The 15,091-nt window shown below is 38.9% G+C and overlaps 2 protein-coding genes across 3 annotated transcripts; both read right to left on the bottom strand.

Moving 5' to 3' along the window:
- Positions 1-453: 453 nt before the first annotated feature.
- Positions 454-1,354, bottom strand: LOC114350431 (uncharacterized). The gene is made up of 2 exons (XM_028301243.1): positions 1,172-1,354; positions 454-632 (listed from the first exon to the last, which is right to left on the bottom strand). The coding sequence occupies exons 1-2, from the start codon at positions 1,352-1,354 to the stop codon at positions 477-479; spliced, it is 339 nt and encodes a 112-aa protein (XP_028157044.1). The 3' UTR covers positions 454-476.
- A 2,621-nt stretch (positions 1,355-3,975) lies between these two features.
- On the bottom strand, positions 3,976-13,580 carry LOC114350438 (uncharacterized). 2 transcript variants are annotated; one of them, XM_028301252.1, is made up of 4 exons: positions 13,443-13,580; positions 12,525-12,592; positions 11,454-11,591; positions 3,976-4,144 (listed from the first exon to the last, which is right to left on the bottom strand). In XM_028301252.1, exons 2-4 carry the CDS (start codon positions 12,573-12,575, stop codon positions 3,986-3,988), a joined length of 348 nt encoding a protein of 115 aa, XP_028157053.1. In that variant the 5' UTR covers positions 12,576-12,592; positions 13,443-13,580; the 3' UTR covers positions 3,976-3,985. The 2 variants fall into 2 exon arrangements, with proteins under 2 accessions (XP_028157053.1, XP_028157052.1); XM_028301251.1 differs by lacking the exon at positions 3,976-4,144 and adding an exon at positions 7,326-7,494 and having other exon boundaries at positions 13,443-13,579.
- Between the last annotated feature and the right edge of the window lie 1,511 nt (positions 13,581-15,091).

Here is a 15,091-nt window from a genome sequence, read left to right as displayed (position 1 = left end):
CGACTACCTATTTTGTAAAAGTTTAGTCATTCTTCTTCTTTTCGTGTCGACAACAAACCTACACAGTGTCAGCCCAAAACTCCGCCACAAGAGTGGCGTTGTCATCAGCACTCATCAAACCCTCCTGAGTGCAGTTGCTTATTAGTCATTTATTTCAGTTAATCTTATCTCTAATTCCATTCGTTGTTTATTATGAGTAATGTTTCTAAGATCTCCGCTTTTTTTAAGCTACTAATCCTTAACGGAGCCAAGTTACTTAGTTCCACGGGTAGTTAAACTGACACTGGACTGGACCCCTAGTCAGGAGGAGTTCGACGCTAGCGTTGGGTTTGGGTGATAGCGTAGGCTGTAGGCGGTATGGGTCAAATAATAAACAGATTCATTTCTTTGATAACGCAATTTATTAAATCAGTATTTCTGCACAATCATACAAATAAAATTAGTACTTAATGAATACTCAGAAGGTATATAGTTTGTTAAGAGAATTGATTCTTAACGAATATCCTCACATCGTACTCCAGGCCGGTGCCTCGCTCGCTCTGCATCCTGATGTTGACGAACGAATGATCAAGTCCACCTGCTGTGATGGTCGCTGATGCCCTGCTATGGAGGTTGTCCAGCACTTCTATACCCTGGGGATAGAGAAGACAGTTTAAGGTGTTCGTTAGTAGGTCTCAGCCAAATGACGTCTTCTGCTGGACAAAAACCTCCCTCAAGAATTTCCGCAACGACTGGTATTGCGCTGCCCGCATCCAGGTGTTTTACCAGGTGTTAGTCTGGTGAAGCACCTGGATGGCAATCAGATCTTAACACATTGATCGCCATCGCCATCGCCAACGCGCACGCGGGCTGCACGCGTTGGTTAGACCGAAGAGTCTTGGGTTCGATTCCAATCTTAGACATAAGATTTTTTAAAGTTTTTCAACAATGTTTAAAGGCTAACTGGAATATAAATTATGGAATTTATTTATAGCAAAAGGAATTTTGGCCTTTGCCTTTAAATAGAGAAAGCTAAATAGACTGTATCTTCTCAGTAATTTATGTGACTTGAAATAAAATATCTGATCTATTATTGGCTTGGAGAAAGATAAAGAGCTAGCATTTATGTTTGTGAACTTTAGATTATACACAGAAAACATCTGACAGAAGCCCTTTTGTGTTTCTAACTCACCACAATTTTCTGATACTCCGGCCCAGAGTAAGCGTACTGCTTGACTCTGACCATGAAGGGGAAGTAGCTGTAGTTCAGCACATCTTCCTTAACCATGTACCCGGTCTGTGGAGTCCCCACGATCAGGTCGTAGGAGCTGGCGAGCCAGAGCTGTGATATGATGAGGAGGAGGGTAGACTTCATAGTTTTTGCTGAAAATATTTCGGAAAATAATGAAATTCTTCTTCGTGTGTAGTAATTATTAAGGTGATTACGGAGTTTTTTTTGCAAATAAGATTTTAAACTTAAGCATAAAATATTTTGTGGTGAGATTACTCGTAACACAGTACAGTACACACTTTTAACAAGCAGAATATTCATTTAGGGGAAAGTAGTACGAGATGATCCCCTTAAGCGGGAATCGCTGTAAAATACATATTTTTCAAGGTAAACCAAAAATAAAGACGATTACTACTAGTATATTTATCTATCCAACTTTCCTTATACTCGAAACCAGAAATTAATTGAGGTTTCATTAAAATATTTCATTTTTTGCAAAACCTTACAAAGTGATCATCTTGTACACCCCTGTGGGTAAGATGATCCCCCAGGTAGGGGTAAGATGATCCCTATGATTCTGTTCTATGATCTATTCTTTTCTGGTTATATTCCTTTCGGAGTACCTAATTATGCGAACAAATCGTTAAAAAGTTAGAAAAGAAAAACATTTACGAATTAAATAACGAAAATAACTGATTCTTTCTTAGTACCTGCTAAAAAGCGTTTAAATAATTGAAACGCTTTTTGGCTGGAGCTGTGTTGAATATATCACAAATAAATTCACCTGCTTCATCACCCTCTACCCCAGCACATGCTTTATGGCCCCATTTTCCACATGCATAACATTTTATCCATCCTTCACCCTTGGTATCGCTTGAAAACTTTTCTGTTCAGTACAGCCACTCAGTATCATCTCCTTCAGACTCAGGTGAGTTATATGAAGTTCTCTTTTTTTTATTTCACTTCCCTTTACCTACTCCATTGACTTTTTTGTTTTAATTCCCAGGGATCATCTCGTACATATAGGAAGGGATCATCTTGACCCAAGTCCCACTTTTTGTTAAATATTTGCTAAAATAATCTACAAGTACGCGGCTACGTTTTTATGGCCAAAATATTAAAATTAAACATAATAGAAAGCCTAACGACAACAGTAATTACATTTAACATTGTTTGAATAAAAGTAACATAAGCTCAAAGTCATGCCTATTTTAGATCAGAAGTACACAATTTTTCTTTTTTCTCGTCAAATTCGATGTATCGCTCACGCCACCATTACGATTTGACTGAGGCGGGGATGTGTCCAGAGCTATGTTTTACCAGTGAAAGAAACTAAATGACGTTAGTGGTTTCAGCACAATCGCGAAAGATCATCTTACCCCAGGGGATCAACTCGTACTACTTTCCCCTAATTATGTGATGATCATAGTTAGCTGAGTAATTTGGGGAATACCAATACAATTCTTAAAAAAAAATCACTTCTGGAGGAAATCGAACCTACAACGCTAGTATACCTTTAATTATGTCTCCATAGCTCAGCGATCAGAGCAGTCGCTCGGCTAGCGAAAGGTCGTGAGTTCGATTTCCATTTGAGACTATGATTTTTTTCAAGTTTTCAATAAATAGGTCTTACTCTAGTTTCAATTCATACTAATGAAACGTGTTTGAACGGCATGGTTTAAAACATAACAATGTGCACTTACCAGATTCGGAGTAAAATACTTTTACTAATCCCAATCCCAATATCCCAACTAATATTATAAATGCGAAAGTAACTCTGTCTGTCTGTCTGTCTGTCTGTCTGTTACGCTTTCCCGCTTAAACCTCGCAACCGATTTTGATGAAATTTGGCATAGAGATAGTTTGAGTCCCGGGAAAGAACATAGGATAGTTTTTATCCCGGTTTTTGAAACAGGGACGCGCGCGATAAAGTTTTTCTGTGACAGACAAAATTCCACGCGGGCGAAGCCGCGGGCGGAAAGCTAGTTTTAAATTAAATAAATTATAACACAGAATGTTTAAAACTCGCTGTCTTGCCTGAATGATAACTGAATATTGTGATAAGTATGTCGTTTGCATCTGGTACAGAATGAACTTCGGGATCGGGACATCCCGCAGTTCGAATGTACCGAGATTTTCCTTATTTGCTTCTCATTTAGTTCAAGAGATAGCAAAAATCCCCTGGCCCAGAAACATCTTAAGCTTCTGTCTTACAGTCGGCACTTGGTTTAGCGAACATAGTTTAGGTATACAATACTCATTATTATTATGGTTTAGTTAGGGCAACGAATGCTGATTATCGATGGCAAACTGATAGTTTATCACTATCGAATTATCCGATACTACTGGTAAAGCGCATAACTGAATACTTGGGTTCCTGCGGTAGTGAAGTATTGCTGAAGGGTGTGTTTTTGTGACGTAAAAAATGAACGAAATTCAAATTACAGACTGCTTCATATGACGTGCTTAGAGAGCTCTGACATCACACGATACCTCTTCTGCACTGCTCCACTATGCAGTTAAGCACTAAACCTATAGTCCTATAGTTACAGTTGCTGCCTCTTTCACTCTTCATCTAAATTGCTTCAGGTGGGAATCGAATCAGCTGCCAGAGCGGTCTTGGGTCAATTTTGCATCGATGCAGTTACAGAAGTGAGCTATACTACGAGTATCAATGGTAGAGACAGTCCTTTACAGTCTCTATTTTCATCTACAGATGCAACCCATCACCCATGGTATAGGTATGATAAATAAAACACAGTAAGTATGTTTTGTCTAGAATCTATTGAAGGGTTCGACGTAGATCCCAATGTTGTAGTCCAGGCCCGAGCCTCGCTCGCTCTTCATCCGCAAGTTGACGAAGGCCTGGCCCACGCCGCCTGCTGTAATGTTCATGGATGCCTTGCTGTGCAGGTTGTCTATGGCCTGGATGCCCTGGAATAATGAAGGAAAGACAATCTTTAGTTTGTCTTGAAGAAAATAAAGAAAAAAGACACGGGACTATTCCCACCTCTCGTTTTCATTGCTGCTACTCCTGTGTAGCCAGGATCTAGAGCTTGACCGCCGATAACCCAACCAGTGAAGGTCAAGTTTATCCCGGGGGAAAGTTTAACTGTCATTGGACCCGCAACGAAATTAATCAGAAAAAAAGATAGACAGACAAAAGGGGCAAAAAGGCACCCGCTCGTAAATAGGTACAACATTTGTGCCAAAAAAAGCTCAGTAAATCGAGATGTGTCAGCTGACACTGATTTTCAGCGGTAGCCTACAGCCGTTGAGCATCTAATTATCTAAAAAAGCTAACAAATATGACTATGGCTAATAAATAGAAGACCTTTAACAGTTACCAGCATCCGTAGATAAAGCAAAATCTGTGACATCTAATTTCTCAATCGATTAACGGAGCAAAAAGGTTGACCATCATCATTTAATCAATTCAGCCAGGCCCTTCTTTTTCACTGGGCATATTGAGCACGTGTTCAGGGCCCCGTGCGAGACCGAGGGGGACGACTCTGCTCAATTAAAAGACCTTTTTTCAGATGATAAGGACCCCCTTGATACTGACGTGCCCAGGGCTAGTAGGTTAAAGACGGCCTTGATTTTTTTTTATGTGACAGGAGGCAAACGAGCAGTCGGATCACCTGATGGTAAGTGATTACCGTCGCCCATAGACACCCGCAGACCCAGGGGCGTTACAGGTGCGTTGCCGGCCTTTGAGGTGAAGAGACGCTCTCCTCTTGAAAGCTTGCAGGTCGTATCCGTCCGGAAACACCGCAGACGACAGTCCATTCCACAGTTTGGTTGTACGGGGCCGGAAATTTCTAGAGAAACGTACTGTTGTGGACTGCCAACCATCTAAGTGATTTCAGCCTCATGAACATTTAGGCCTCCCCTAATAATCCCCTAAAAAGGCCGGTTTGTTTCCTGCAATCTATAAAAGGTGTCTCTACCTTGTGGGCAGACGTCTCACGCTGCACTTGGCATATTCAGAACCTTGCTTACCTTGTATACCTACCTAACTCGTGAATGTGTAATATGTAGCGAAGCTTAAAGAAGTTATATTATGTTTGAGATGATTTATTTATTTATTTATTCATGAATAGAACGGTAGTACCAATTACACTATTCAAACAAGACAAAACTAAGTTCAGATAATGTCCACTTAACTTAACATAGTCCAACGGCGTCTGTGTCAAGACTAGACAATGAAAATGGGTGAAATGGTTCCGAGGTGAAATGAGGGTACTAAAAAATCCACTTTGTTCCCCTGGGTGAACAAAGATACCTAAGTTCAACCACACCAACACGTGCAGATCGCCATTAGCCAATGACATAAATGATCGATTGATGTTTTTAGGCTACCTACTCATGATGTTTCTTTTGCACCAGAAATTGCATTGTTGTACTGGTTTTTCTTTTCTCTGCAAGTTACACACTTAATTTTATTGGTTTTCCAAGATACAGGCTTGGCCTAGTTTGGAAACCTCTGTATATTTACTTTGTGTCTCCTTCAGCAATGCACTATTTATATTTATATTTTTATTGTGTTACTATAATGAGGGCTATCGTTTTTATACTTAACAGTTGGCACCACTGGCGATTGACAGGACCTTACTCTACAGTGGCGCCATCTTGATGAGTGCAAATACGATAGTCCTCCTACCACTTTAGCGCTCACAAGTTGGCGCCACTGTCTTCGCTACTAGCGATATGAAGGGGAAGTAGCTGTAGTTCAGCACGTCTTCCTTCACCATGTACCCGGTCTGTGGAGTCCCCACGATCAGGTCGTAGGAGCTGGCGAGCCAGAGCTGTGATATGATGAGGAGGAGGGTGGGATTCATGGTTTTGGCTGAAAATATTTCGAAAAATAATGAAATTCTTCTTCGTGTGGGTTAATTAAGTATTAAGGGGATTACGCAGTTTTTTTTCAAATAAGATTTTAATACATATTTTGTGGTGAGATTACTCGTAACACAGTACAATACACACTTTTAACAAGCAGAATATTCATTTAATTATGTGATGATCATAGTTAGCTGAGTAATTTGGGGAATACCAATACAATTCTTAAAAAAAAATCACTTCTGGAGGAAATCGAACCTACAACGCTAGTTTACCTTTATTGATGTCTCCATAGCTCAGCGATCAGAGCAATCGCTCGGCAAGCGAAAGGTCGTGAGTTCGATTTCCACTTGAGACTATAATTTTTTTTCAAGTTTTCAATAAATAAATAAAGGTCTTACTCTAGTTTCAATTCATACTAATGAAACGTGTTTGAATGGCATGGTTTAAAACATAACAATGTGCACTTACCAGATTCGGAGTAAAATACTTTTACTTCTTTAAATTAAATAAATTATAACACAATGTTTAAAACTCGCTGTCGTGCCTGAATGATAACTTAATATTGTGATAAGTATGTCGTTTGCATCTGGTACAGAATGAACTTCGGGATCGGGACATCCCGCAGTTCGAATGTACCGAGATTTTCCTTGTTTGCCATTTGGTTGAAGAGATAGCAAAAATCCCCTGGTCCAGAAACATCTTAAGCTTCTGTCTTACAGTCGGCACTTGGTTTAGCGAACATAGTTTAGGTATACAATACTCATTATTATTATGGTTTAGTTAGGGCAACGAATGCTGATTATCGATGGCAAACTGATAGTTAATCACTATCGAATTATCCGATACTACAGGTAAAGTGCATTAACTGAATACTTGGGTTCCTGCGGTAGTGAAGTATTACGGAAGGGTGTGTTTTTGTGACGTAAAAAATGAACGAAATTAGTAATTACAGACTGCTTCATATGACGTGCTTAGAGAGCTCTGACATCACACGATACCTCTTCTGCACTGCTCCACTATGCAGTTAAGCACTAAACCTATAGTCCTATAGTTACAGTTGCTGCCTCTTTCACTCTTCGTCTAAATTGCTTCAGGTGAGAATCGAATCAGCTGCCAGAGCGGTCTTGGGTCAATTTTTCATAGATGCAGTTACAGAAGTGAGCTGTGCGAATATCAATGGTAGAGACAGTCCTTTACAGTCTCTATTTTCATCTACAGATGCAACCCATCACCCATGGTAGAGGTAATATGGTAAATAAAACACAGTAAGTATGTTTTGTCTAGAATCTATTAAATGGCTCGACGTAGATCCCGATGTTGTAGTCCAGGCCCGAGCCTCGCTCGCTCTTCATCCGCAAGTTGACGAAGGCCTGGCCCACTCCGCCTGCTGTAATGTTCATGGACGCCTTGCTGTGCAGGTTGTCTATGGCCTGGATGCCCTGGAATAATGAAAGAAAGACAATCTTTAGTTTGGCTTGAAGAAAGTAAAGAAAAGACACGGGACTATTCCCACCTCTCGTTTCCATCACTGCAACTCCTGTGTAGCTAGACCGCCAAAAAAACCCAACCAGTGAAGGTCAAGAAAGTTTATCCCGGGGGAAAGTTTAACTGTCATTGGACCCCCAACGAAATTCAGAGGAACATAGTAAAAAGGCACATAGGTACATACAACATTCGTGCCAAAAAAAAAGCTCAGTAAATCCGAGACACACGCTAGTCCTGTTGACACTGCCGTTGTGTTGCACCTACAGCCGTTGAGTATCTAAGGTAAGTGCCCCCTACTTCGGTATATTAAGGCTCTTACGACTTTAACATTTTATTTAAAAATAACCAAGCATGATATCAGTATAAAAGCTTTTGTATGCTAAACTTTGGTCTTTTGACAGTAAGTTAATACATAATTTATAGTTATATAGTTTGAACTTCTTTTTATATTAATTGTTCTGCGGACCTCTTGTTTGGATCCTGTTTCGTGAGAAAATTTTGCTCTGTTTCTAAGTTCGTGAACTCATGTCCCCTATTTCGGGATAACGTTTTATGCATCCAGTTAGGATATTTTAATAATGATTAAGTGTTTAATAAATTTAAAAACGATAATAAAAGTTTAGAATAAAATAATTATGTGAAATTGACGATATTACTTACCTGAAATATTCATAAGAAATAATGCGAGTCTAGTATAATATTTTGATTTGTTATTTCTAACAGTATGTGAAAATATTTATATAACCATTAGAAATGTAGGGGGGGGGGAACTTAACCCTCCCCCCCCCCTTCGTACCCATAAAATTTAGATTTGTAACCCACCCCTTCTCTCCATAATCCCACCCCTGGAGCTGTTTCAAGTGAGGGTAGCCCCCCCCCCTGAAAATAACCCCAGATATGCCAATGACTCATAATAAAAAGTAAGTAAATAATTAATTTCTTAGGTAGGTAAGTATTNTTTAGATTTGTAACCCACCCCTTCTCTCCATAATCCCACCCCTGGAGCTGTTTCAAGTGAGGGTAGCCCCCCCCCCCTGAAAATAACCCCAGATATGCCAATGACTCATAATAAAAAGTAAGTAAATAATTAATTTCTTAGGTAGGTAAGTATTACAAAACTAAGAAATATGTCGATTTCTTTGATGGTATGTGTCATAAAAGTATCCAACACCATACATTTATGTATCACGAACTTGGAAAAAAGTAGCAATAATACTGTTCCTTGTTTCGTGATACTGATTATTCTAAATTCCCCAAGTAAAATTCATGGATTATTGTCAAAATGTGTCAATTAACTATTATCTAACCCATATACAATACAAATAAACAAAGATAAATAAAACAAATCGAAATAAAACCAAAATTATGCTGGTACTACTTATGCTAATTTATCTTAAAATTGGTCATATATGTGAACTTCAAACTCATGGCATATAAATTCTAGTGAACGAAACATATACCGAATTTAGGTCATGAGAAACTTAAATAAATGCATTATTTGTTTCATAACTTACATTTAAATTATCATAAATACGTAATTATTTAAAAACCAAGCATCAAAATGTTGTCCATAATATCCTTGAATCGGTAGTGTCACGAAATAGGGGACACCCGAAAAATAATATACGCTATTTCGTGAGTCAATTAATCGCAATTTTAAAGGAATTCTACGTTTTCATATAACTTTTTTCTAAGCCAAATCAATTGTCAAGGAATACATGAAATCACTATTACAAGTTTTATTTAAATGGACGTTCCTTCGCCTTTTTATAAGCTTAAGAAGTTGGAGCGCTAACCTTACGATGAGAGCAACCTTTGCACGCCGCACGGCTGTTTTTGGCTCTCTGAGAGTTTGAAACTTCGTATTGCTCTCATTTTTGGCGCCACAATGTTGGTACTTGGTTTTTTAGATAGCTTATACATATAATAGAGTTTTTGTAGTAATGAAGAATTTTTATAAATAATATTCCATTTGCTTATTATTTGAGCTAGAAAAAAAACTTACGTACTATCACGAACTAGTAGCCGTTTACCTTAATTAGCTAAAAAAAAAGTAACAAATATGACTATGATTTCTAAACGGAAGACCTTTAAGAGTTACCAGCATCTGTAGATAAAGCAAAATCTAATTTCTCAACCGATTAACGGAGCAAAAAGGTTGACCATCATCATTTAATCAATTCAGCCAGGCCCTTCTTTTTCACTGGGTATATTGAGCACATGTTCAGGGCCCCGTGCGAGACCGAGGGGGACGACTCTGCTCAATTAAAAGACCTTTTTTCAGATGATAAGGGCCCCCCTTGATCCTGATGTGCCCAGGGCTAGTAGGTTAAAGACGGCCTTGATTTTTTTTATGTGACAGGAGGCAAACGAGCAGACGGATCACCTGATGGTAAGTGATTACCGTCGCCCATAGACACCCGCAGACCCAGGGGCGTTACAGGTGCGTTGCCGGCCTTTGAGGTGAAGAGACGCTCTCCTCTTGAAAGCTTGCAGGTCGTATCCGTCCGGAAACACCGCAGACGACAGTCCATTCCACAGTTTGGTTGTACGGGGCCGGAAGTTTCTAGAGAAACGTACTGTTGTGGACTGCCAACCATCTAAGTGATTTCAGCCACATGAACATTTAGGCCTCCCCTAATAATTTCCAGGTTGGCCGGTTTGTTTCCTGCAATCTATAAAAGGTGTCTCTACCTTATGGGCAGACGTCTCACGCTACACTTGGCATATTCAGAACCTTGCTTACCTTGTACCTAACTCGGGAATGCGTATGTACCGAAGCTTAAAGAAGTTATATTATGTTTGAGATGATTTATTTATTTATTTATTCATGAATAGAACGGTAGTACCAATTACACTATTCAAACAAGACTTAACAAAGTTCAGATAATGTCCACTTAACTTAACATAGTCCAACGGCGTCTGTGTCAAGACTAGACAATGAAAATGGGTGAAATGGTTCCGAGGTGAAATGAGGGTACTAAAAAATCCACTTTGTTCCCCTGGGTGAACAAAGCTACCTAAGTTCAACCACACCAACACGTGCAGATCGCCATTAGCCAATGACATAAATGATCAAAAACCTGTTACATTGATGTTTTTAGGCTACTTACCTACTCATGATGTTTCTTTTGCACCAGAAATTGCATTGTTGTACTGGATTTCCTTTTCTCTGCAAGTTACACACTTAATTTTATTGGTTTTCCAAGATACAGGCTTGGCCTAGTTTGGAAACCTCTGTATATTTTTTAAACTTTGTGTAAAAACTCAGTAAAACTCATTTATTTCTGTAAGTAGGCTTCAAAAAAGCACTTTTACAGCAATCTCCTTCAGCAATGCACTATTTATATTTATATTTTTATTGTGTTACTACAATTGTAAAAGTTTTGTGCAAAAAAGAAATATATTATTATTATTATTTTTGTACGCTTTGGAGCTCACGGGTCAAAAGTGGCCCGGTCCTTTTATTATTATTTCTTTGTTCATTTTTCTTTCTTATTTTTAATTTTTTATTTTTACAATGTAATTATCAAAAAATAAAAATACATTATAAAAACAAAAATCTTAAAAATAGTTAACGCGCTGGCAGCGGAGCAGGGCCCAAGCTACCGGTGGTCAGGGTCACAGGCTGAGGAACCTCCGGATAATGCGTGCCGTGCTGAGGATCACCGCCTTTTGCATCTGACCCTTGAGCCAACCATCCAGCGAGAGCTTCTTTAGATGTTGGTCGAAGCTCTTCGCTATTAGCCCGTTTGCCGAGACAACTATCGGGACAATGATGTGTGGTTGAAGCATGTTCGGCCAAACCAACGTGTGCAGCCCGCGTGGACGATGGCAACGGCGATGGCAATCCTACTGATTTCTACTGATTGCGATGGTTTGGTTGAACCTTTACCTTGCACTCTTGACTTACCCGGATCTTCCGGTTATCCGGCTGCGTGTAGAAGTAGTATTTGACTCGTTTCTTGAAAGGGATGGCGTTGTACTGCACTGCTTCGCTGGAAGCCAGCTCTGCGTGGCTGATGTCTCCCACCAGCAAGTGTTCTGCAGCCTGTAGAGCATCACAGTAAAAAAAACTCAGTAAAACTCATTTATTTCTGTAAGTAGGCTTTAAAGAAGCACTTTTACACGTCCCAGTATTAACCCTACCACTGCTTCAGGACAATAAATGGGCCAGTGCTGAGAAGAAACAGAGCAAGAAACTCAGACACTATTGTCAGCCTCTTTTTCAAAGGTTTACAGGTTTTCAAAATACCTACATAGTTATAAATATTTATGCGAGCTAGGCAGTTACGCATCCCAAACATTTTTATCTTTTAATTTAATTATTTTTAACAAGGGTAGGTATTTAGAACAAAATAGGAGAGTTTACTAAATCCTAAATAATAATCCCTCGGACAGACTTCATCATCATTTCAGCAATAGGACGCCCACTGCTGAACATAGGCCGCCCCAATGATTTCCATGTTGATCGATTGGTAGCGGCCTGCGTCCAGCGCCTTCCTGCTACCTTTATGATGTCGTCGGTCCACCTTGGCCTCCACTCCAGAACCTTGCTGCCCCATCGGCCGACATTTCTGCGTACTATGTGCCCTGGCCATTGCCACTTCAGCTTGCTAATCCGTCGGGCTATGTCGGCGACTTTAGTTCGTTTATGGATATCCTCACCTCAATTGGTTGGTTTTATTGACGGTCAAGCTGTAGATCCTGGCTACACAGGAGTTGGGCTACATCGGGGGGAACGAGTGGTGGTGGAAGCCGTGTACCTACCTACCTACCTTACACAAGGTGGACCGACGACGTCATTAAGGTAGCAGGAAGGCGCTGGACGCAGGCCGCTACCAACCGGGCAACATGGAAATCATTGGGGGAGGCCTATGTTCAGCAGTGGACGTCTGTGTGCCCATTTAATATAAATCCTCGGTGAAAAAATTAGTTATTTACTTATTTAGTCATGTGTTTTCAATAAGTAATAAGTACTTACGACATAGTATGAAGTCAGCGTGATGATGAGCAGCAAAAGCAGGGTCTTCATGTTTTGAATAGTTTTTACTGAAAATTAAATGAGCGTTTTGAATTTCAATTTGTTTATTTTAAACTTTATTGCTCACAGTATCAGAGTACCAAGGGCGAACTTAATGACATAAATGGCATTCTCTCCAGTCTATTACGTTTTGTAAAACAATGTAGAGATGCTTCTCTTAGATGCCACATAACTAAATTACTTACTTAATAAGAAATCGTAAATTAACTTAGGTGATTTTTATTGTGGGCAGGCCTCCCACTAGGTGGACCGACGATCTGGTAAAGGTCGCGGGAAGTACCTGGATGCAAGCGGCGCAGGACCGGTCTTTGTGGAAATCCTTGGGGGAGGCCTTTGTCCAGCAGTGGACGTCTTTCGGCTGAAACGAACGAACGAACGAACGATTTTTATTATCAACATAACATTTGACATTCAATATCTACGAGTAGTAAGTAGGTAAGATGTTTCTTTAAATACAGTACCTAATCGTTATACGTAATATTTTCCTTATATGATAAAAATAACACGTATTTTAATTGTGATCGAAACATGATTGTCTTCTCCGATCTATTGTGTATAATCACATACCTACGGGAGTTGTTATATTATACCTACCCTTGTTATATTGCAGCTAAATTGAAATATTTATTTCCACTAAGTAATAAATAAATAAACAAACAAATAAATAGGATAATACACTCGTATGTAGCTATGTTGGCAATTTGTATTAAGAACAAAGAAAAAGATGTCTATATTTAAATATCTATTATTACTTTTGCAACTGTAATTTCTATGTAGTTAGATAAATAAATAAATAAGTGGGTATCTAATTAATACCTGTGCCAATAGATAGGTACTTAGCTAAAGTTACTTACTTACCTAAGTTGTATCAAAAAACCACAGGTTTTTAGTAACACTTGTAAATTACACCAGAATATTATTATTTAAAGTTACTTAATAAGTATTGTAACAATGCGTGCGATCAAAAGTGAGTCTCAGTTGATAGTGAGGTCAGCTTTGATGCTATCTGAGGTCTGAGTAGGGTGACCAAGCGGTTGGGGACTGGGGAGACAGACAATGTCATACACCAAACTTAAGGCAAGAAAGAAACATATTATGACAAACTTAGATATGAAAAAATAGTCTTTGCCTAGATGCGTTTCCACAAGCCTAGGTGTAACCTAGTACTCGGGTAAAGGTAACAATTTTTTAGCTTTACCAAAACTAAGATAAGACAGACCAACAGTGGACGTTATTTGATTGACACAAACGTAGACACTGTCGAAACTATAGCCTGACCAGGAACATAAAAACCCTCGCCATGTTGCGGAAAATTAATGGTACTAATTTCTTTTAATGGCAACAGTAACTGAAAACTTCATTGACATGTCACCTTACATGTCAGTCTATTGTTGTCAAAGTGTAAACAAACTTTATTTTAAATGTGCGCAATAGATTTTGTGAATTAAATTGCTAAAATATTTTTATAGTCGTGAAAGAAAAGTGGTTCACAATGTGTTAAAGTATTTGTCGAAGAGAAATACTAAGGGTTCGGACAATATTTTCTTTGAATAATGTTTCCGACAAAGGTTGTCAAATTGACTGACATGTTTATCGTATAGTACAGTCAATTATGAAAATTAGCTGTGGTTTGTTTCAACTACCTATTTTAAAGTTTTTTGTAACTTTGTAAGTGTTGAATTTTATAGAATTGGGAAAGAAGTACCGAGTTTGAAGCGTTCATGAGCAGACATTGTAGTTGAATATTCAAGTTTAGAATTTGATTATTGATGAATAATAATAAAATCTTACTTGCTCGATTGATGGTTTCATTAAATTTATTTAAACCAGTTTACCTGTTTTATAAATATTTTTTGTTAATTTATGAAAATATTAAATTAGCCCATAATCCTGAATCCTGATACATAAAGTTAGCCTATTAATTTAATACAGGTACGACTGTACCCAGTGTTGCACTATCAAATGCAATTGACGCGCCTCTATGCCAGGGTTTTTATGTTCCTGGTCAGGCTATAAATATATTTAGTCAAAGTCCACTCCAAAAACTAAATGTTTCTTTATTTAAAACGACAATCATATTATTCGCAGACTCCCACGTAGGTACTTATTTGTGAAGTCATTATTATGTTCTTAAAATGGACTTGGTCAACAAAAACTGATGGTCACCCTAAAAGGTCAGCCAGATTGTATAAATATTTAATCGTAAATTCTGATGACGAGGTTTCTTAGAAACTATAGAATCGACGCAGCTTGAATGCCAATGATTCATGCTTAGATCTTATTGAGATCGTTCTACTAAGGCCCGCCATACACGGACAGCTCGAGCAGTTAGTCAGTGATCAACATACACGGACCGCTCTTGCAGTCAAGAGTCAACAGCTTGAAGCTGCCAGTGATAACTGCTCGAGCAGTTGGTATTAACTGGTCAACAAATCGCAAGCGCGCGCGCCGTGGAATGAAATCAGTTGCAACTGCTCGAGCGGTTCGTGTATGTGCGTCCATAGAAC

This window comes from Ostrinia furnacalis, unplaced genomic scaffold (genome assembly GCF_004193835.3).
Source record: "Ostrinia furnacalis isolate ACB-3 unplaced genomic scaffold, ASM419383v2 OfSCF0890, whole genome shotgun sequence".
NCBI lineage: Eukaryota > Metazoa > Arthropoda > Insecta > Lepidoptera > Crambidae > Ostrinia > Ostrinia furnacalis.
Note: the sequence above shows the minus strand (reverse complement) of the source record. Positions and strands in the feature narration are given on the sequence as shown.

Bases quoted from the DNA above. Each gene is read 5' to 3' on its own strand.
- LOC114350431 (XM_028301243.1), bottom strand. From the start codon at position 1,354: ATGAAGTCTACCCTCCTCCTCATCATATCACAGCTCTGGCTCGCCAGC. The intron at 633-1,171 runs GTGAGTTAGAAA...CTCTATCCCCAG, and splicing joins CGGAGTATCAGAAAATTGTG to GGTATAGAAGTGCTGGACAA.
- LOC114350438 (XM_028301252.1), bottom strand. From the start codon at position 12,575: ATGAAGACCCTGCTTTTGCTGCTCATCATCACGCTGACTTCATACTAT. The intron at 11,592-12,524 runs GTAAGTACTTAT...GATGCTCTACAG, and splicing joins CGCTGACTTCATACTATGTC to GCTGCAGAACACTTGCTGGT. The intron at 4,145-11,453 runs GTAAGTCAAGAG...TCATTATTCCAG, and splicing joins CGGATAACCGGAAGATCCGG to GGCATCCAGGCCATAGACAA.